Source organism: Struthio camelus, chromosome 7 (assembly GCF_040807025.1).
Source record: "Struthio camelus isolate bStrCam1 chromosome 7, bStrCam1.hap1, whole genome shotgun sequence".
NCBI classification, from domain to species: Eukaryota; Metazoa; Chordata; class Aves; order Struthioniformes; family Struthionidae; genus Struthio; species Struthio camelus.
The window spans coordinates 21,840,406-21,862,780 of record NC_090948.1 but is presented as its reverse complement, the minus strand read 5'-3'; the positions used below and the strand labels follow the sequence as shown (position 1 = coordinate 21,862,780).

The window sequence follows — 22,375 nt, the reverse complement described above, 5'->3', positions numbered from 1 at the left end:
TCTCTGTTGGATATTTCATATGTTTTAAACATAACTTTTTAGCTGAATAGTAGACACTGTTTTTCTTAGCTGCATAACCTTAGATATTGATCAATGGAATAAAGTTATAGAGCAGCTAGGAACACCCTGCCCTGAATTTATGAAGAAATTACAGCCAACAGTCCGAACTTATGTGGAGAACAGACCTAAGTACGCTGGATATAGTTTTGAGAAACTCTTTCCAGATGTCCTTTTCCCAGCTGATTCTGAGCACAATAAACTTAAAGGTAAGATCTGTCTTTTGTGTGTTATACATTTCAAAAGTTTTTAAACCATGTCGTATTGAACAAAAATATAGCTCGTTTCTGTCCACTGTAAAGTCATCTCCCTAAGGGTTTAAATGTCACAATATTTATATCATGGGAGTGGATGGAGCTGCTGGGGTATTCTTACCTCCGCTTTCTCATCTCTGAAACAGCTCCTGTTCTGGCAGTGCCTTTGTAAAGAAAAGTACGCATGTTCCTCTCAGTGACAGATACCAACTTGGCAGAGAAAAGCAGGGGAAGGATGGATTAGAAGTAACCTATCTAGAGCAATCTTCATTCTTCAGAGATGAAAATAAAGTTGGTATATTTGTAACACATAGATACCATTTAGTTACTGAAATGACTTACTGCTTCTAGAAGACAGCTGCTCCATAGGCTGTCCTCGAACTTGCCACGAATTCTGTGGCTGACAACTAGAGTTTATGTAGGGAAAAAAACAATTTACACTTACAGAGGGACAGGAGGTGCTTGCCCACCGCTATTCCAGCCAAGGCTGCACTGCCAGCAGAGTTATGTTTCAGGTAAGGATGTGATATCCTCTGGCAGATTTGAGAAGGGGCAGTGTACGCTGAAAACATGGTGAGACGTATGTGTTTTCTTTCCCAGCTAAAACCGTGGCAAATACCCTGCTTGGCAGCACAGCAGAATTCATGGCAAGAAAATGAAAAGCTGCAGATGTTTAGGACTTGCCTTTCCATCTCTGTATTTAAGCTCAGAGAATTTATTTGGAAGTTAGATGTAGATGAAATCACCCATTATTAAAAATTCTGCTTCTGTATCTGTTCACAAGGGGTATCTGTTTTTACTCAGATGCAGTTTATACAGCTTCCTTAATATGCCTTTCTCTAATCAAACTAGGTATTATGTATTGAAAAGATATCACTGGCTGTGTCCATCCCTTCCTCCTCCTTCCCCAAGATTGCCCTCTCTGCCGTATATAAATCTTTTGCCTATGCTAATGTATCCTTTGAATTTTTCAGAATTTAATGGGATAGGAATTTCAGCCATACCTTGAGAAGCTTATAGAAAGCATACTCAGATTGATAGATGCTTTTGGATCATCATAAACAATCCTTTCCTCCTTCAGCATTTATCATTCAAATACTTCAAAATCGTTATCGCTGTGCTTCTAATCTGGTGAAACAATATTGCTTCGTGCAATCACTTTCGGTCGTCTTAGAGATAATTTTAGCTTTTGGATGAATTTGAACTACTTTTATCCCTTTCTAAAAGGGAACCGAACAAATTAGAATAAGCGTGTGCCGGAGCTGCAGTTTTGTAGGATCAGGTGTTGCAGCGGAATGACTTGATGGCTCTGTGGCATGTTATCCCATCCAGCTGACTTACTAGTCTTACATTTAGCTGTCTATATCCACAGTATTTGTCTTCAAGGTATTAATTTGTATATTTTCCCCTTGCTTTTATTAAGTTTTGTTTCTTGTCCTTTTCTGGCATATGAAGGTTTGTTTCTCCTAGCTGGAATTACTCCACCTCATCTTTCAGTCAATCTTTCTTTACCTATTACTTGTTTTCCAAACTGTCAGCACCGACATTTTAATTAAAAACAGACTGAAAATGCCTAACACTCAGATCTGCTAATTTAACTTTGATAGGCAGATTCCTTTTCCTTCTCTCATTTATATTTTTCAAGTAAGTTTGCCTAAAAAATTGGAATATTTGGTGCTCACTTACTGTACTCTGTTGTTCAGAGAAAGAAAAGGAGAAGCTAGGAAAAAAGCTTAATAGGAGGAGGTTTTATCAGTGTCCGCTACTCCCCATCTCCTTATTATTATTATTTTTTTTAATTCTGTCTTCTAACTTATTTTCTTTTATTAGGTGTCCAGCTCCTTTTTTCTTTTTTTAATTGCTATTTAGAATTTATGTCCCAGTCTTGGTAAATATGAAGAATAGTGTGGTTGGTGTGTCCTTGCTTGTTTGTAGGAGGATTATGCACAGTTGCTGCGAAACTATTTTTGATGGAAATTTTTATTGTGTTTCTATAGAATACACAAAATCTTATTCTATTTTGTATGGTTTTTCTTTTGTGATATGGACCACGTTCCTAAACTCCAAATTATGTGAGGGTTGCCTAGATATTAAATCATGATTTGTTTACCACAGATCATCTCTCCTCATGAGCTTTAAACTACAGCATTACCCACATATGTCACTAGTCTAAATAGAAAAATTCACTTTTGCAGCAAGTCAAGCAAGGGATCTGTTATCAAAAATGCTGGTTATAGATGCATCTAAAAGAATCTCCGTGGATGAAGCCCTGCAGCACCCATACATCAATGTTTGGTATGATCCATCAGAAGCAGAAGCTGTAAGTTCTTATTTTAGGTCTCTAGTTAGTAAAGTACTGTATTAAAGCAAACTTAGAGTTGTGATGCTTGATTTAATTGCTTGAAAGAAGATTATTCCCTGAGCTACACATTTCATTAGATGCTTAACTTGAGCTGTAATCATATTTACTGACTTTGATTGATGTATTTATTAGAACTGGGTGCAAACTTGCAGACAGCTGAGGTACCTGTATCCGTGTGTGTGTGTGTTTATTCGTGTAGAATTGCATATAACCTGTTAGACATTTAGTAATGCATCTAAAACCTCTGATGCAGAAGTATAATTTATTAAGCTTTACTTGTTTCGGTGTGGGTTGATTGCCCTTGATAAAATGCTGAGGTGTTTACTTCTGGGCCAGAGAAATACTTCCATTAGTTGTAGCAAATGCAGTAAACTAGAAAATAGGTGTTCCAGCAAAATCTGAGTACAAGATCTTGAGTTTAAGTTATTGACACTAATTTAAAAAAAAGGAGGATTAATTAAATTTTTTTCTCTAAAACTCATTTCTGGATTATTGAAATAAGCTGAGAAAAGCCTTGTTATTTTTTTAAGAGAAAGGTAGTAGGTGATGGCCCACTGAGAATGGAAAAAGATGTTTGATTTAAACGGTACTGTCAGAATTCTGCTGATCTATAAATCTAAAGGGAAAATCTAGTAATTAACGGTAAACCTATGTAAAGGGTTGTTTGGGGCTGGAGACTGCGGCACAGGCAAACTATTTTAGCAGACTGGTCAGCTTCTGTTTTAATTATTATGATAATGTAAGCAAATGTACTAATTGGAGCAAGTGTAAAACATGGAGCAGCATCTAGAAAATAAGCATATGAGAGAACATTTGAATAGGTAGACACCATATTTTTAAATTGGATTCATATTCTGAAGACCTTATTTATATTTTTTTTAATTCTCTTTTCATATCCCTTTTAATTGCTTTATCACGAGTCAGTTTTGTTTTTCAGCCTCCACCAAAAATACCAGATAAGCAGTTAGATGAGAGGGAGCACACGATAGAAGAATGGAAAGGTAAGAATAACATTTTAAGTATAGTAAGGCTTTTTAAAGTAGGCTGGGGCCCAAGGATTACTGTTGTTCACATTCTGCTGAACAGCCTAATAATATATACTTAAAATACTTGGAAGGCAAGGAAGGAAGACCAGTGCTTCCCAACCTCTTGATTTTTCAGACCCTTTAAAATTTCCCAGTAAAGGTGCTGAACCTCTGTCAAATGAATTTAAGCTAGCTCAACTGTAGACCTGCTCCTTTTACCCACCTTTTGCAAACCATAAGGCAGCATTTCTAAGGAGGGTAGTAGCTCTTCTGGACAAACTGCTATAGCTGAAAAAGACTCAGGAGTTTGAGCAGTGCAGGCCTGAAGTAGAAGCATTAGTTTTCAAGTGGCATGCATACCAACAGTGACTGTACTGAACATAATGCAGACAGAAGGATTTGAGGGCAGGTGCTGTGAGGGGTGTGAGTAAGGGATGAGGTGGTGAGGCCATGGCTGCTGTGAGAGATGCTCATGGTTGTCACCTGTGGGATCCTGGGAAAGTAGCTGAGGTTGAGATGCGCAACAGACCATACATATGACATAGGACTGCTACCTCCAAGAGCAAGATCGTGAATGTTCAGTACTGTTTTAGTGTCTGTATTTCCTGGTCATGCATGAGCTATAAAATTATGCAGTATAAAGGGAACATCCATAAGATTTTGTGCTTGATTTTGAAATTGCTTCTCAAAGGTTTGGTGTTGCTGCAGAGGTCTTGGTGCTAAGAGAAAACGGAGCTTCCCTGCTCATGACAGAGTTAGTCTAGACTACTTTAAATTAAACCTCCATACCAGCCCAAGCATAAAAGCTTGCTAGCTGTTCCTGTGGTGCATTAAGACCAGGTGACAAAAGAATATATTTTCTTTCTGGAATACTTATGTGAAAGACTCTGAAGCCTTCTGAGGAGTCTCTGTTCCTGATTTTCTCTCCCCCCCCCCCCCCCACCTTTTTTCCTCTGAAGTGCCGGTGTCTATTCACAGAATTTGTGGGAATAGAGTTTCTGTATCCTAAGGAGCTGATACTCCTTTGACTTCAGTTATCTGATTGATACCATGATGTTAGCTTTTGATGTATTGTAATCCCTAACCTTGTAATAACCTCCTGTATCTCTTGGACTTGCTTTAAAGACATGTGGAAATTACTTTTAAGATAAATGAGATCTCTGCTTCTAATAGAGAGAGCTTTAGTATGTGTATTATTTGTATCATATGCTTTCTCCTTTGTTGCTACTGACAAGTCAGAAGATAGTAAATTTATGACATGATAGTTCTTCAGAAATTAAATACTGTTTTTATGTTAGAGCTCTGTGTAAGTACATGGTCAAGCTACTGTAAGAGCGCAAGTTTTCATAGCCAGCTCTAAAACGTATTGCTTTTTATTGTCCCCTGCTGTAATAGTTTGGCTAAGCATTGGAAAAAAAAAAAGATTTTTTGGTTTTGTTTGTTTAGAAATGTCTGCAGATAGCAAGCATGCCTTCCAAGGTCCTTCCAAGGACTATTGCAGTCCTTAATTGTGTAATTTAGCATACCAGAGGATTTAGTGTGTTCCAGAATTAGCGCTAGTTATTCTTTAGTGAAAGGCAGAACAAATACCTGAATTGCTAATTACATTTTTTTCACTGAGGTCAGAGCAGCTGTGTGGCTTTTCCACTGTGGGGCCACATGCTCGTTCTTGAGAGCCTCTCTCTGATATATATTTCAGTGCCTTTAGCCAATAACCATGCTGTGTTAGTTTATAAGCAAGTTTTTTTTTTTTTTTTATTTAGGTAGTTTTCTTACTCTGTCTCAAATGCTTCAGTTCCCAGTGGTTTAAGACTTTTAAATAGGATTAGTGGTAACATTGAGTTGGGGTGTATCTAGAGAGCTGTGCAGGCTATAAATGTTGCATTTAAGCAAGAATGTAGTGCACGGAGCAGTCTAATACATCATCCTGAAGAAGTCTAGGAGAGGATATTAGGCCTGCATAGCCTTTTCTCCCCCAAAGGGAAACAAGTAGGGAAAATGTTTCATAGATCATTTTTGACAGAATTTCATTGTATTAGCTGATGGTGTCCTTTTGGACACAAGGGCTGCAAAATCTAGTACTACCACGCTTTTAAATCACTTCCTATTAGAGACTGAATTTTAATTATAAAGGCAGAGATAGGGAAAATGGTGGAAATTCTGTCACCATTCTCTTACCAAGTGAAGTTATTTTCCTTTTGAAGCAGAAGACACACAGTTATACTGCTAAAAGAAAGGGAAAGTATTTCAAGCGATATGGGTTTTACTTTTGACACAAGGCTGCTACAAGCCCTCAAAGTTGTAGTTCTTAATTTTTCTTTCAAACTGTCTGTACATCACAGTCATTTGCCTCATGAGAAGTGTAGTAGTCTGGCAGTCAGTTCTTATGAAGTGCGTTTAACTTTTTTTTTTTATTCTTCTACTGTTACTTCTGTAGGTTCATAACTGAAGTCTTCTGGGTAATAAGATGCCATTAGCTTAGAAACCTTCTGACCAGTGCACAAGGCATATGATTCAAGTTAAAGTGCTCTAGTGGCGCTTGTAACCTTTGTTACAAAGGATGAGGAACTTCTGTAATTAGAGGATGCAGTTGCTGTGTTCGTTTAGAGTGTCTCCTCATATGCAAAAATTATATACTACTTCATGGTGATCTGTACCTTTAGATGTTGTTAGTGAGAAAATTTAGTAGTGAATGTGTGTTTGGAGGATGGCAGTGCTGTTGAGGCTTGTTTGTTTTGACTTTTGCTCCCGTCTTTCCAGTGCCTTGTGGTCTGGCCTCTCCTAAGGAAGCAGACACTTGCCAAGACTATCTTAGTCAGTTACCATCTTTGGGCAAAGATCTTTGAGAAGAAAAAGGCAGGTCAAATTGTAAACATTTTGAATTTCTTTCAGAGATTCAGACTGCTACCTCGTGGAAAAAGTAATAGATGTAGTATGTGGAATGGTTTTTTGAGATAAGAAAGAATTATTGACAGAGCTGAGAAACCTCTTCTCCAAAACAGTTGTTTTCCAAAACATTACCTATCACCTTTGTAGGTAACTCTGATTTTTGAGGTGCTGTTATAAACAGCTTATAAAAGCACAGCTTGCCTATTAGGTGAAGATTTTACACTGCAGGCTGGTAGAAGACTTGCTTAGAGAAGGTATGTTGAGTCCCCCTTATCCTATCTGGGAAGAGTTTGGCTCTCCACAAGCGGTTCTTGAAGGAATAAAGCCGTATACGTGCAGCTACAATAAATTCACAGGGCTGCAGGTTTTGGCAATGTAGGTTAGACTACTGCTAGCTAAATGGAAGACTCTTAAGTGTGCGGTCAGCGTATGAAGTTCCTGGTGGTCTACCTGTTCCTTTGAAGATTGCTGATCTAGTTCATCTCTACAGAAGAAGCCACTAATAATAACTGGTCATTATGACTCGGTTTCACCTCAGGTCCCCAAGCAGTCTGGACAAAAGAGACTTTGAGTAATGTCAGTGCATTCTTAAGAGTGCAAGGCCCTCGTAGCTCCAACAGAAGAGAACTGTACGTTGTTATATCACTTTATAGTCATTCTTTTTCCAGTATTTCTGTGGCCAATAGCATGTTGTTCAAAACTAATTCCAAATGATATTAAGCCTATGAAATGTAAATGTACGTTTTAATAAGAGACTGATTATCCATTGAGTTTTGAGTTTGCAAATTTCATTTTTCTACCTTCCCTACCCTTTATTTCAGAGTTGATATACAAGGAAGTCATGGACCTGGAGGAGAGAACCAAGAACGGGGTTATACGTGGACAACCAGCCCCTTTAGGTTGGTTACAATAAAAGCACAGTACAAAAAGCTACATTGAGTTGTAGGTCAGGAGGCAGCAAATTTGTCTGAGACATCTAAGAATAATATAACTCAAAGTATGACTCTTTAATGACCTGTAAGCTCTTGAATTCTCTTTGAGATCATGCTTATTTGAATGGTATGAATGGAGTTGACATTACTTTGTGGAGTATCTCTTTTTATTAATCTAGTCATCTCCTCCATTATTGTCCGCACATAACTGGCGCTTCATTTCATTCCCCAAGAATGGGGAATCCAGGTCTATACTAGTACTTTATTGGCATATTCTGGTTGTTCTTAGTTAGATGTGTGACTTGTAGCTGGTGCAGTGTCACATAATGATAAAACCACTACTTGCATCTGTTAAATAATGAAACAGGACTTGTAGCTTGTCAGCCTTGAATAATCGTTCTAAACGAGAAGGAATATTATGAAGCACTTAAAGAAACTGTTGCTGAATTTTGAAGCAAAATGTGAACATTGACTGACCATTGACAGGACTCCTTTCCCACTGTTGGAAAAATGGTGGCAAGAGCTGGACAACTGTTGCTGACTCTACTCAGAGTTCACAAAAGCCCAGAGCTTGGAAAAACACTGCATATCTCCAATTGGATGTAAGCAATGTGGCTGAGCACCAGTCAGTTTCCAGCCTGAGTGGGAGGCTCTCCTGGAAAAAAAAAAAAAAGCCCCTTCTTTCTTTACCGAAATATGTAGATATATTTTAGCTTTGGGTGTTAGCGTTTGGTAGGATATCTTGGCCCTGGCTTTATGCTGTATTGTTTCTGCTTGTGATTTTTAGCCTTCAGCCATTAACATTTATATTAATTGAACAGGTATCCTGTGAGTTCTGTCATTCTTGACATACCATTCATGGCTTGAGCCCCACATTAAAGAATTGTGAATTGTATTTATTTTGACAATGGATTGAGACACGTTTCTCCAGACTTGTTGATCAACAGGGAAAAGTAATGACTATTAGGAGGAGACAGACTAATGCAAGTACTGAACCATGCAACTGTATCTGCAACTGATTTGCTGTTTTGTTTCTCATAGCACAGGTGCAGCAGTGATCAATGGCTCTCAACATCCATCTTCATCCTCATCTGTAAATGATGTGTCTTCAATGTCAACAGATCCAACATTGGCCTCTGATACAGACAGCAGTCTAGAAACATCAGCTGGACCTTTGGGTTGCTGTAGATGACTACTTGGTCTTTTGGGGGGAGGGAGGGGTGGGGTCCTTTTAGTCATTGATAGGGCACCTTTAAGAGTTGGTGGTATTTTTGAGTGTTTTTTCAAAAATAATTGTAGGATTCATCATAAAGTGCTGTAATTTAAAATTGTAAGTTGTGTTAAAAGCAGCCACTTTTTTTGCTGTAATTAACTCTGTAAAATATTAAACCTGATAATTTTTATTGTGGTTTTAAAATCTGCATATTTGCTTTACTGTTATGCTGCTGATCTTTTTTTACTGAATTTGTAAGATTTGTTTTATCAAAGCACATGTTAATGTTGTCGTCATTATCATGTCATGAATTATTTAAGATTTTTATAGGCTTTCAATTTTTTAAATTAGAATTTATTCCAGATGTTTTGTTCATGATATCCTTCAAAGTTTTATGCTTGGTCGTATGTCCTTATCCAGGTGGAGGGGGAAAGAATTCAGTGTAGCCAGCTGTAGTTTTTGGGTGTACTACTGTGGTGCTGGCAGTGAATAAAATCCTCTTATTTTGGCCGCTTGCCTATAATATTTCAGTAAAAGCAGCAATTAGTGAATTTTGTTAGGGAAACCATATACAATTCTTTGCAAATTAACCTCATCTGAATGGCTTTATGAACTTAAGAAAGCAAAGCATATCTTCAAAGCTGCAGAAACATCTAGCCTAACAAAGGAACATGATGTTTTCTGCAGAATTGTGGCATGCCAAATCTTAGGATCACCATAAAACGAGAGGATACTTCATGAATAATACATTGCAATGCAAATAAACTGTTTACTTCTAGCCTGTAGCCTGTCTTTGTACACACAAAACAAAGTGTACCCAGGACGTCTAGACTGCCAACAGGGAAAATGAGTACGCTGTGGCTATACTTCCATGTAGCATGTGAGAGTTCAGTTTCTCGTTAGTTTGTTTGTATTAAGGTGAGTGCATTTTGGGGGAGAAGGAGGAGTGATATGAATGCAATAGGGGCAAAACTTCAGCCATTCTTTCTCCACCAAAAGTAACTGATTGCTAAAAACAATTAAGTGGTCGAAGAACCTCAGGATGCAAGATTTCTGTAGCTGATGCATTAAGTGAGCAATATATGCCATCCAAAGGGAGAGGGAAATAGTGCTATATAAAATAATATTTATCTCTTTCACTTCACCATGAGACCAATGTAGCAGAAATCTTAATAATGGTTCATTTCAAGTCATAAATATTCAGTAGTTTTCAGCACTGAAGCTCCAGATTTCGATACACTTTTTAAACAAAAGATATATTGAAATATGTAGAACAGTTACTAAACAGTCATGTAAAATGGTGCTGCTCCTCACAGAAGTATTTTAACTGTTTACATTTTATAATTACATAATGATTTATGTATAACCGACTTAAGTTATGTATGAGTTAAACAATCATTCAGAATTTATTCCTTCAGAAAATGCAGATTTCTAGTGAAGCTATAGGCTGTATAATTGATTGCCTTGTGTAAATGCATATTTTGTGTAGTGAATTAGAATATGAAGAGGAATTCAAATTAGTGATACTCACATAAGTGAGCCTAAAATAATACAGAAGTCTTGCCAGGCATAGAGCATAAGCAAATAATATGACTGGCTGTTGAGGTCGTCCAGGAATGACCGATGCTCTTCACTGTGTTTGCTCACAAATTTGTTGACTAAAATGAATATCTTCTTGAGGTTGTTACTGAAAGAGAAAAATCTGCCTTTACAGTATGTTTCAGCAAGATATAAGTCATAGTAATGCTTTCAATATCTAACAGATGTCTTTTTAAAAAAAACCCAGGGTTACAAGGAATGATAATGTCTCAAAGATGACTAAATTGATAAGCTGCACAGTTGTATTCCTGGCCTGGCTAGACTGTTGGTAAGTGATACGTGTGTGTAATCTTGTTCTCCTCGCTTGTATCCGATATTTCAATATTGCCTTTCTAAACCACGTTTGTTAAGGCAATTATTTTTACAGGATCCTGCCAAATTGTATATTACCTCAGAATAGGCAGGACGTGTTTGGATTCGTTTAGCACTGAAACGTAGAAAATCTGCTCACGTTGAACAGAGACCAACAGAACAGTCTATTTTGTAACTTTTTATCAAATTTTAAGCTGTGAATTAAGACAGAATTTTTGGACGTACAAAAATTGTACTTCATTGTTTATATTAAAGTCAAATGATATTCTGGTTAACCCAATGTGGCTAAGTTAATACTGACAGAATCTACTTCTAATGCCTATAAATATTGTTAAGAACAAAAATTGGTAAATATCATTCATATTTAAATTGATTTTTGGACCCCTCTGGATTGCAGTGGTAACTGAAATATTTTGATACTTTAAAATCATGTTGGTATTGCTTTCCAGTGCCCTAAAGAAAATATGCTTTAAAATGAATATTGAGTGAAACAGTTATACTGTTCTTTTTTTCTTATAACATACAGGTTGAGTCTAGTCTTTCACCACTGTGTGCTAGCAGTAGCAACTTCATTGGATGCATAAGCTGTAAGGAGAATTGAGCTTTTTTCCGTTTAAGGTAGGACTGATGAATGAGTGGGGCTCTCCAGGGCCATCCTTGGTGTGAAGCAGTGAGCGGTAGTACAAGGGATTGTATCAGTAAGGTCAGAGCTTTGCATGCTGGAACCTGTAGTTCATTTTTGGCACCATTTTCCTAGGAGTGTTACTTTTTTTGCTGTTTGTTCTATTTTATGCAAATTAAGGGATGCCAAAGTTCAAAGACGAGCAGATTAGGTTCCTAGTAACCAAGTTATCACAACAATAGGCTATTCTTGACTTCTCATTTTATTTGCTGAAATATGAAATGATTTCAGGAACAGTTGTACACTGTCACAAATACTAAACAGGTAGGTAGGTAGCTAGGGTTCAGCTGTCTTAATCTATTGTTCTTTTGTTTGCTATTATACTATCTAATACATTGTACAATTTTATTCTTAAATTATTATTGAGCTTTATTTTATTATGTGATTCCAAGATATTTTCATAACAACAGACTTTGCTAAAGTGCATGCAGCTTCCTACTTTTAGAGCCACTCTAATCCATTGAAGTTGGTAGTGAATGAATTAGTGAGCTGTGTCTGATTTCCTATGTCAGTTGAGGTCAACAGTTGAGCATTAATAATAAGATTAATTCCCGCCTTCTCTGGTCAGCTGTGACAGGCATCAAGGGCAAAACAGACAAAATAGGCTGCTCCTCCCCTTTGGTAGAAGTAGGTACTTCAAGATTTTTAAATAGACTGAGGGAGAGAGGAAAAGGTTAATACTGTTACTGTGTGCTGCACCTTTGCTCAGTGAGGTCTTTTGTTGATCCAAGACAGGAGGGTCATATCTGAGTTTCTTGTGTGTGCGTTTGCGTGTTTGGGCCAAAGCAGTACTGAGCAGTTGAACAGCCTGAGACTGGCCTGACCACCCAGCTCCATTTCATTCATTCTGCTAAGCTGAATAGATACAGCACCTCTCCGTATGTAGGCAGTGTGCAGCTTTGGTTTTTAGTTTAGAGGCTCCTTACTGCATGTATGCAATGGCATCTTCTGGATAAGAATTCCTGCTAAACACAAATATAATAATAGCATAAATTGGCTATTAACGCACATGCAAACACAAACTTCTTAGGATATAGTGAATGTGTTTGTGGTGGTTGTGGCAACGGCACCCTCTACTGGCTTAATGTTAAAAAAGAATGTTACTGACCTGAGGGTTTGTTTTATGGAAGATTGCCTCTTTAAAGGCAGAGGCTATTCAGTTAGCAAATACTGAAAGCAAAAAGTAAGCACCTTGACAGGCATTTCCATGCGTTTCCAATGCTCCTACATTCATGTATATGGCATTCATCTCGACACTGGATAAAGAAAAAACCATCAAAAAAGCTAGTACAAGTGGATAGTTTCCTACCCATACGATAATCCAAAACATCTGCGATTAAACATTTGTCAATTAAGCATATGGGCAAAGTGGGAAAGAAGATCCAGTTTATACTTGATCCTATTGTATCGCTGAGAAGAGTGAATTACTGTTTCTAGATACATTTTTACTTGCTGTTGACAGCAGCTTGTTCATGCTCTTACATTTTTTTTTTCCTATTAATGGTTTGGTTCAGCTGCTTTGCCCTACATATTTAGTTTGAGGATTGGGGTTGAAGCAGAGTTGTCTGCATTTTGCATTACGATTAGAAAGAAGGTTTTAATGGAAAAACGTGGTGAGACTGCCTGTCCAAATTTTCAGTTCACTTGATTTATTTTTAGTTAAGGGCACTGGATAAAAGTGATAATGTAAGTGATCTTTCTCTCCTTTCACCTCTTCTTTAGATTTTTCTGCATTACAGAAACACGTTATGAATCAGATCACTTCACATGGTGTTTCCACTTTCACAGTTAAAAATTTAAGCTAGGTTTTCTCGAACTACCTCACACAAACTTTCTACGTTTCTTACGTAAGCAAAGCTAACCCTTGCTATTGGAACTACACTGAATGTGAAATAGAAAAAATACACTTCCTTTAGAAAAATAAACCTATTGGCCAATGTTGAGACAATATCAGTAAGTATGTTTCTTATATATTTCACGTAAGACGTTCATGTGTATTATATAGCTCGTGTACAATAATGTACATCTAGAATATTGTGTTAGCTGTAAATTGGTGATTTTATTATTGTAGTCTGGTTTTGTAGGTAAAAATAGCTTACTAGTAATGTCAGCTCATCCTTTACATTTTACAAAAGGAATAATTCTTGGTAAGCTTTGCATACAGATGAATTACTTTTGTAGGCCCAATATCTAGTCTATTTTTGAGAGTTCTTTAACTTTTATTACTGAAGTCGAGGAAAAAAAAAAAAACCCTAGTTATTGTGATCATTCCTCCTGCCCCTTTTGAAGTATATTCTTGATTTTGTTTTGTCCCAAGAAATATGAAGCGGAAGACACACCATTAAAAATATTGGGAAAAACTGTAATTTTTTTTCTTCCCCACCTTTGACACCTTTTTCTGCTTTTCCTTTATTCCCTCCAAATAAGCTGTTGGTGGGGCATTACTGAGAACATTGTGGTTTTTTTAATCATTCATGCCATAAGTCATTACATGTGCACCACTGGAATGTATACATTGTTATCTAGTATGTCAATTGGTTACAATGATATTTTAAATAAAAAAGGAAAAAATTGTTTGACCACAATGGCACTTAGTATTTCTTCATTGCTAGGCTGGAGCAACATGTCATGGATTTCACAGTAAGGCTGCAGCTGGAGTTTTATTAGCATCGATCCTTCCTGATAATTCCTCCATTTTTAAATGGTATTCAAGTGTCTTGTAAGTTGTGTAGGCTCACCTGTGGGCAAAGTGACATGTTTCTTCCATTTCTCCATTCCCGTGGGCTTTGGATGTGCCACAGACTGATAACAAACAGCAAGTGTGTTTGAGACCACTGGAAAGCCAATCTTTCTTGCTTGCTGCTAAATCTAGCCTGCCTTCTTGCCTGGAAATACGGCTGCTGAGACGCAACGTTGTAGAAGGGAGGTAAGCCATGGGCCTTCTGCCCTATGAAACGAGGGCACAGGAACTCAGCCTTTGGGAAGATCTTTCTCAAAACTGAGTCAGAGGGAGCCTCAAGGGATATGACTTCTGAGTGCTGAAGAGCTAATTTGGGTGACAGGACCTCTTCCTGCCCTGGGACCACTGCCGTGGGGCCAAATCCGAGCATTTCATTGCTTCCGCTTCCAGCAGTCTCTGGGAGTCTTTAAACAAAAATTCAGCACGCCCTCGGGTTGCGTTTGGCTGCACGCTGTTCTGTTGTCTTGTGTGTTTTTAAGGGGAAGGGACCTTGACCATGGGTGCTACAGTGCAGCCTGATTTGTTTCACCTGCTATTCATGAGATGCTCTTCTAGGAACGGGGTGAGGCTCAGTAACGCTCTTTCTTTTTGTTTAGATATGTTTGTTAGCGTGTGTAGCTGATTTCAAGTAATTTAATAATATATAGCAAGGCCTGAGACAGTCTTACCTCTGCCAGGGATTTGTCTGTGTGTGACTTCGGTTTTGATTATCTAAGGACAGTAGCTCTGGCTTATAGGTTGAGAGCTGAACATCTCTGTAGCGCTGCTGGCTTTCACAGACCTCTTTGGCAAATGCAGATAATTCAGTGAGTTATCATTATTACTTTTCCTTTTCATATTAGGAACGCCATGGAGACGTACAGAAGTTCTTCCTTAGTCTGGAATGCTGCTCTTTCTTTGTCTTTGCTTTTTTTCAAGCGTAGGCTTGTGTTGGGGGTTTAACTGAAAATTTCTTCCACTTTTTTTACCCACATAATACTGGAAAGGATGTTCCAGGCTGGGAAGATGGCACAGGAAGCTACAGTAAAGATGTAGCTACCTGATTCCAGGAGCCTTTCTTCATGCCTTACGATTAAGACTAACAAACCTGTATGTTGTGCAGTCTTGCTAAGAAAGCTATTATTTTAAATTGATGTCTCTAATAAGTGAAAGCGTGTAGGAAATAAGGAGAAAACTCTGTGAGAATTCTTGCCTAGTTTTCATGGCTAAATTAAACTGCAGTTCTGCACCAAAACCCACAACACACAGTTGGCTGCAGCCTGAATGTTCTGGGTAGTGACACTCTATCAGCACCTCTAATGGCAGCTTTTCATCCAGCTAGCTTTGTTTCTAAGTATCTTTGTACAAACCAAGTGTTGATCGTTCATCTACTGTAAATGCAATTCTTGATTTGTGTAGGTTTTGTTTGTTTGTTTGTTTGTTTGTTTTTAGGCATGCTTTGTCAGATCTATTTATTAAGTATGCAAACGAATGGGAGGAGGGGAAAAAAAGCATTCAGCAACAGGACTTAGCGCTAGTAAAGAGACTATTTCTTTTCTAAATAAGGCCATAGTGTTCCATGAGGTTGTGTGCAGCAGCTCAAGTGTAGTCCCTTTCTTGCATAATTGCTTATGAGAGGAAATGAACATTATGTTTTTGTTATTGTTTTTAGAGGTAACATCCCACTGTGGTGCACTTGGCATGAATTGGGTAGTTTACAACTTCTTGCAGACTTTACTGCAGTGCCTCATCTTCGACAGGACCTGAAATTTATTCCTCATAAACAAGAGGAATAGATGTTTCTGGAGCACAACAGTCACCTGGAAGAAGGTTAGTTCCACTAATTGCTTTGTGCAGCTACAGTTTGACTTGTGAAACTGAAAATATGAATGCATTTGCTCTTGGCTGCCAGATAAGTATTATGTAGTGATGTATAGCCAATCGATGAATCTGCCTTGGCGGGGAAGCTTTGGGAGAGGTGAGGTCCCGGTCCCTGCCCCCCCCCCCCCCCCCAAATTCTGCCATACACATAGGTAGTCTAGGTCTTAAAGAAAGGCATACTTACTTAAAGGATATTTAGAATTCCACCTGCAATTGATTTCTGTGAGCATTAGCCAGCAGAGTTTCGTTTAGTGCTCCCCCCTCTTCTTGTCTTGTTTATTTTTAAGGCTCCCAGTCAGCATGGGTCAGTTCTTATTGTTTGTAGTGTGCCACATATAAAGGGAGTAGTTTGCGCTTAATAAATACTTACAGGAGATAAGGCGATATAAATAGTCTAAGGGGGTGTGAGTTCGAAGGAGAAGGGATATGGTGAAAGGGTACCCATTGGGGTAGAAATAAAAGAGGACATCATTGCACTAACCTGGTTGCTACTACTTTGGATTAGATGCCCCAGATGATGGTTAAAAACTGTCTCTTGTTACCAGTCCTGGTGTTCCAGTTCTTGCAGAAAATTACTTACAACCCAGTTCATACTATGCGCTATAATAGTAATGTTTGTTTTGTGAGTACTGGCATGGTACTTAATCTTACCTATGCACTATGCTGTTCTAGCTTAAAAAAATTATTGTTACAACAGCTCACTCTTTACATTACATATCATCTTAATTGTATTGTTTTAAATGGGACATACATCATCTTTCCTGTAGGACCAGTTGTAATAACTTGAAAACATTTCCAACGCAAGAAAAATAAAATTAGAAAAAGAAAAAGGTTGGGGGGGGGGGGGAGGTCATGCTGTTGCCTGCAGGTGGCAGGCTGCTCCTAGTGAACAGTCAGGTACCTGCCACCAAGGCTGGATATTCCAGGAAGAAGGGAAAATGTTTTGAAAAAAAAAAAACTGAACTAACCTATACACAATGCTTACTTTATTTAACCACCTTGCCTGCCTTATATTAACCAGCAACCATTAAGTTAAAAATGTGTGGGGTTTTGTTTTTTTTTTTTGTTTGCTCACTTGAAATGGTTTGCATCCCTGTAGAGAGGAGCAGCATTAAGGTACGGTAGGAACAAAGTTGCTAGATATATTTACATATTCAAACATCTGAATATTATCTGAGATGATGAGAAAGTCAATAGTGAAAGGTACTGCTGGTATGTAGAAAAGTCTTTTCTAAGGTTATCTCTAGACAATGAGTTATAGTTTTTTTCTAGTAAGAAAGAAAACATGAAAAAGCTGGGTCATTTCTGAAAATACTTTCTTAAACAAAGTTAGCACCTTCACTACAGTCTATACTTTAGGCAGCTTATGTTGTTGTGAAAGTTAAACGTGTTTCTCGTTAGGGCGTCCCAAGCTGCCTCAGTTGTCAAAGGCATGGGCCAGAAGGGCATGAATGCTGCTGTGAGCGCTAGGCTGCCAAGGAGAGTTCAGGATGGAGCTGGTGAAACAATTTTGTGTGCGCAGGTTCTGCGTGCCTCAGGGCACTACAAATGTTAGGCAAAACTTCTCCGATAGGTCCCCTGAAGGGAAGTGAGCCCTGACTGCTAATTAGTAGAAATTACAACTTCATTCTAATAACATCTGTCCCTTTAGTAGAGGTAGTGAGGTTAGGCTGCTGGGTTTTGGGATTCTCCTTACCCCCCCACTTCCCACTTCCTCATGAGCTAACAAACAACAGACAGTCATCTAGTGTCGTTAGAGATGTGACAAAGATGCTGAGCCTAAATTGTCTTGTGAAGGTTAAAGGTAGGTCCCACCCTTTCCACGATCAAGTGCTGATTTCTCTTAGTTAAAAACTATGCTATTAAAAAAAAAAAAAAACACCCTCAGTAATTATTTGGCTGTGTTTTGATAAGAATCACTCTTCTGCCTTCGTGTCTGATCAGTATGTATAAGCTCATGAGATTCATTCTTGTGGCTAATACTGCTCTATTTCTGGTTCAAAAAAAACCACCTAGGGCAAAAAATATGCATATTTAAAGTTTTATGGAGTTTGCATGGCCAAATTACATATACTTTAATAAGTTACATTTCTGTGAAGCACTTGGACCTATTCAGTAAGTAAGTAAGTGACAACTTTAATGAACTGGCAGAATTTCCAGCATCTTCAACTGTAAGCCTTTGTTTGTAAAACATTCTCGTGCCACTTTTCAGGCTGAGAAACTTGAACAAACTTTATGCAGGGAGCGGGGAGGAAAAATTCCACATATTAAATCCGTATACTAAACCGTGTTGAATATGGTGACATAGATACGAGAACTGTGATTGTCCCAGGCAGAAGCATAGGCAACCCTCAGCTCCAGGCTCAGCCTGTCCATTATTTCTAGCCATCTTGCCTAAATAATATACCTTGCCATTGTCCTTGAACCAGCAAGAGGATGGTGCAGTAAATCCAAAGATGGCAACAGTACAGGAACAGCGAATGGTATCTTTGGACTTGTAGATTGAAAAAAAAAAAAAAAAAAGAGTGCTCACTTTTCCTTGGCAATTTGACATCTACACTTTTAAGCATTATATTTCACAGTCTTTTCCAGCTGGCCCAAATACTACAGCGCATGTAAAGACAGACAACAGAGTAAGTGGCACTGAGAGCACAATCACTGCAGAATTACTCATGATACACGAGTATAACAGAACAAAATGCACATAGAGACTGGTTTTTGCCAGAAATAGAACTTCCTTTGCTGTACATCAGCTTTTTCTATTTGGGGCCTTTAGCACTTTGACTCCCAAAGGTTAAACATCCTAATGTTGAAAAAAACTCTTCCATTTCCTTCTGGAGGAGGTGATTTCTCTTCTCAGCATCTTCACGAGCACGTTCAGAATTCCTCAGCTTTATTTCCAGCATTGTGTATTTCTTTCGTTCTTGGTCCAGTTCTTCTTCTAACCTAACCACTTGTTTCCTCAGGTCTGCACTTGCTTCCTCAAGTCTTAAAACCAGAGGGGAGAGAGAGGGAGAAGAAAAAAGAGCGTTTTTAGTGGCTGGATAAATACTGCAATGATAGCTATACTATGTATAAGTAAGTTGTTCAATGTAGAGCTAAAATCATTGACATAATAAGAGGAAGTCTTTAAGTGAAGGCACTAATTGCCATTTCGTAGTTAATGTTGAGTTTTCATCAGGCAGGGATTTGCTGAAAGCTGGAACCCACTTCCTTTGTATCTTGGAGGAACTATGCTTAAGACTCATAAAACAATGCTTACTTTTTGGGACCAAACTAATGTCTGAATAGATGCAAAGCAACTCCTCAGTTAGGCTGAATTCAAATATGTAACTTCCAAAATAATCTTTTAATCTCTGTTTTCATCCTGATACTGTTTTTCCCTGTATGGATATCCAGTGCAGAGGAACACCCCTTTGCCTTGGAGGTCAGTTAGGTAGGAATGAAGTCACAGTCCTTCCTCACAATCCATTTTATGGTATTTTTCTGTAACGTTTGTCACATCGGGAAGAATCTGAAGAACAGACCTTAAATAGTTCATCTGGCACAAAGCTCTAAAGCAAGAGTCAGAGCTTTCCTCTAAGGAAATCAAAGAAAAAAGGTCAAGTCTTGACTTGAAATGAGCACAGCAGGGGCATCAGTTGCTCTCCCCACAGTCATGTTTCCTAAGCGCAAGGCAGCCTCTGCTAAAACAGAGGAGGGAGTATGTCCACAAGGGAATTTCTGATCGCCAGAGAATTCAAAAATGGCAATTTGAAAAGTTAGGCTTTTCCTAGGAAAATGTCCCCCCCCCCCCCCCCCCCTTTTTAAGAAAAGACTTTTAGGTTCACTGAGCACTGTAATATCCATATGTGAAACTGAGTTGCCTGGCATCCCTGTGAAATAGTGAACGGGGGTCCTTTTACAAAGAGTGAAGAACACAAAAATTACATGCCACAGCCTCCGCTACAACAACAACAACGTTAGTTAGCCATCATCTGTGCTAGTCTCAGAAGGGCCTCAATTCCCAATTCCATTCTGTGACCAGCAAAAAGCTATGATGCGGGGAATGCAATGCATGCCCCGAAACTCTTCCTTCCCAGACAGCTACGTACCACACTGTTGCCAGTGTCACAAAGTTTACAACACTGTTCCAAAGTTTATGCAGTCAGTTTTCCTCCTCCAAAAGATGGATAATGAATATTTCTGATGCTAATTCTGTTCCAACCCAGAAGCACTTATCACCCCAAGTCTAGCAGACCAATAGCTGCACTGATGGCCAGACAGAAATGTGCAGTATGTCTGGAAAAGATTGCTCCTCTCTCGCTGAAAAGGCAGGGCTTTTATGACCTGTTAGCGCTTCCCCCACCCCCCCCCCCCCACAACATTTTTTTTTATAACAGCCTACAGATCTGAGCTACCCATTAAATTTTTCTACCACTAAATTTTAGGGGTCAACTACAGCAGCCTACGCTAGCTGTCCACTTTCTGAATTACATAGGTTCACAGCAGTTACTGAGTTTCTATATACAGAGTATAATAGTCCTCTCTAGGATACTTCCAATTTCTTAAGCGTTCTAGGTTGTGAACCTGAATTATTGAAACTCAAGAGAAAAGGCCTGGTAATTATACTAACATGGAGGGAGAAATGCTCTGGAACAGACTGGTTACAGGAAGGCCATAAAACTTGCCTTCCTCTGACTAAGAGGCAATGGGCACTTGATAATGACAAATAACAGCTTTTCCATCAGCAAGTATTCCTTACCTCTGCCTCAGGCAGATACTGACTTTGCTTTCCCTCTGCTTCTGCGTGTGCCAACAAAAAGCTCACACATGCCCTGCTACACAGACTGAGTTCTGCAAGCCACACAAGCACATGTACAATTGTAAAAGAACTAATTATTACTTCTGGGGACTAAATTATCTTCAATAAAATAAAGCTAGCGAGGCAACCCAATGTTTTCATACTAAGCTGCCTCCCTTCTTTACTACGGTGAGCTCCTGCCCTCTTTCCACAGGAGCAGACTGTCATACTGCCTCCAAAGGAACATATTTTTGCACGTGTAAATGGCTGCAGATGCACTCAAGATATGGCAGATTTTTGAGAGCTGAAAAACTTGGCTTGGATTTCTTAGACTTGCCAGTAAGATCCTTAGGGCTGTAGTCCTGAACAGCTGGAATCATCCTGTTTAATACATAAAGGCAGTGATTGCACATTGCCTGGTTTTTATGAAAATGTTATTTCATTAGGCATTTTCCTCTTGGCTATTTTGCACTGTAAGAAAGACCTGGCCAATTTATAGGTCTCCCCTCCGGTTACAGTGCTGTTATGTCCCTTTCCAGCTGACGGTGAAAGGCGGTGGTAGAGCTGAAAGAGCTGAGAATGCTCAAGGGCAGGAATGAGGAACAGTTCTTCATAGATGCTCCAATGTCAACAGCTGAAGACCGCTAGAGCAGTTTTACCGATAAGAGATGGGGAAGCCGTTTCTTCCCTCAGGGAGCAGGTAAGAATGTGCAGATATGCATTTCCAGGTGTTGCAGCCTGGTCTCATTTCTGTATATTACACCGTATTCCTGCAACAAGGCTTTCCAGGGCACTTGTGCATCAGCTTTGAATGCAAGGTACGTACCCTTATCTCCCTTCCCCTCCTCTGCAGCAGCAGGGCATCTTTAAAAAAATTAGCCATGTAGTACTATCCTCATTCATAGATTTTTTTTTCCAGCACACACCAGTCTAGAAACTGGTGCTGTTCTCATCAGCTCTTCTACTTGAAACATAACAAGGCTGGGGAGAGCTTCTCTCCCACTCAAATGATGCCTGGCGGGAACCAGAAGTGCTACGTGGCCTGATTCTCCTTCCAGCCTCCCATACCGCAGCAGTGCAAGGCAGGAGGCAGAAAACGCTGCAGAAGCTGGCAAGCCACCTGCACAGGAAATCATAAAATAAAGCAGGAAGGTAGTAATAGAAATTCCTACCTTAACAGCTGGCCCACTGGAAGAGAACACAGTTCAGACTAGAGCATTGCAACACAGATTTTGAGAAACTACTTTAACAAGAAAAAAGAGGCAACAAACTTAGTCTAAAGCTGTACTATACAAGCCCTGCAACAAATGCTAGTATGAACTCTTGGTACTGTGTGGGGGAGACTGGTTGGAAATTAAGGTATGTTATTAATGGTGTGGTAGCATTTATATAAGAAATATAACACTAACGCCTTAATGCACAAAATTGGCCAAAACTCAACTATTTATAAGAAATTGGACTATTGCCTCTCTCCGGTACTAAGCACCAGTATAACAGGGCCCAGGCCAAAGATGACTCTTCTATATTGTAATACAACACATGCCATGCAATTTTGCATATGCCTGTATATTAGAACATACCTAATTCCTTTAAGCAACTGTATTTACATCATGTACATACTTCACTGAGAGTCACTCTGTTAAGCACTCAAACGCATAAAACCTAAT

General features: G+C 38.9%; 2 protein-coding genes across 40 annotated transcripts in view; one reads left to right on the top strand and one right to left on the bottom strand.

The window, feature by feature from the left end:
* The window catches only part of MAPK8 (mitogen-activated protein kinase 8), a 55,857-nt gene extending 44,939 nt beyond the window's left edge, over window positions 1-10,918 (top strand). For 15 of the 22 annotated variants that reach the window (XM_009677868.2, XM_009677865.2, XM_009677866.2 and 12 more), the window contains 5 exons: window positions 84-266; window positions 2,507-2,631; window positions 3,611-3,674; window positions 7,409-7,486; window positions 8,566-10,918. In XM_009677868.2, the coding sequence (XP_009676163.1) occupies window positions 84-266; window positions 2,507-2,631; window positions 3,611-3,674; window positions 7,409-7,486; window positions 8,566-8,711 (596 nt within the window). In that variant the 3' untranslated portion in view covers window positions 8,712-10,918. Of the gene's footprint in view, window positions 1-83; window positions 267-2,506; window positions 2,632-3,610; window positions 3,675-7,408; window positions 7,487-8,560 lie in introns of all 22 variants that reach the window. The other 7 variants (XM_068950193.1, XM_068950195.1, XM_068950194.1 and 4 more) reach the window with 1 other exon arrangement.
* Window positions 10,919-17,789: 6,871 nt separating this feature from the next.
* ARHGAP22 (Rho GTPase activating protein 22) overlaps window positions 17,790-22,375 on the bottom strand; it is a 176,562-nt gene continuing 171,976 nt past the window's right edge. For all 18 annotated transcript variants that reach the window (XM_068950169.1, XM_068950167.1, XM_068950176.1 and 15 more), the window contains one exon: window positions 17,790-18,913. In XM_068950169.1, the coding sequence (XP_068806270.1) occupies window positions 18,685-18,913 (229 nt within the window). In that variant the 3' untranslated portion in view covers window positions 17,790-18,684. The remainder of the gene's footprint in view (window positions 18,914-22,375) is intronic.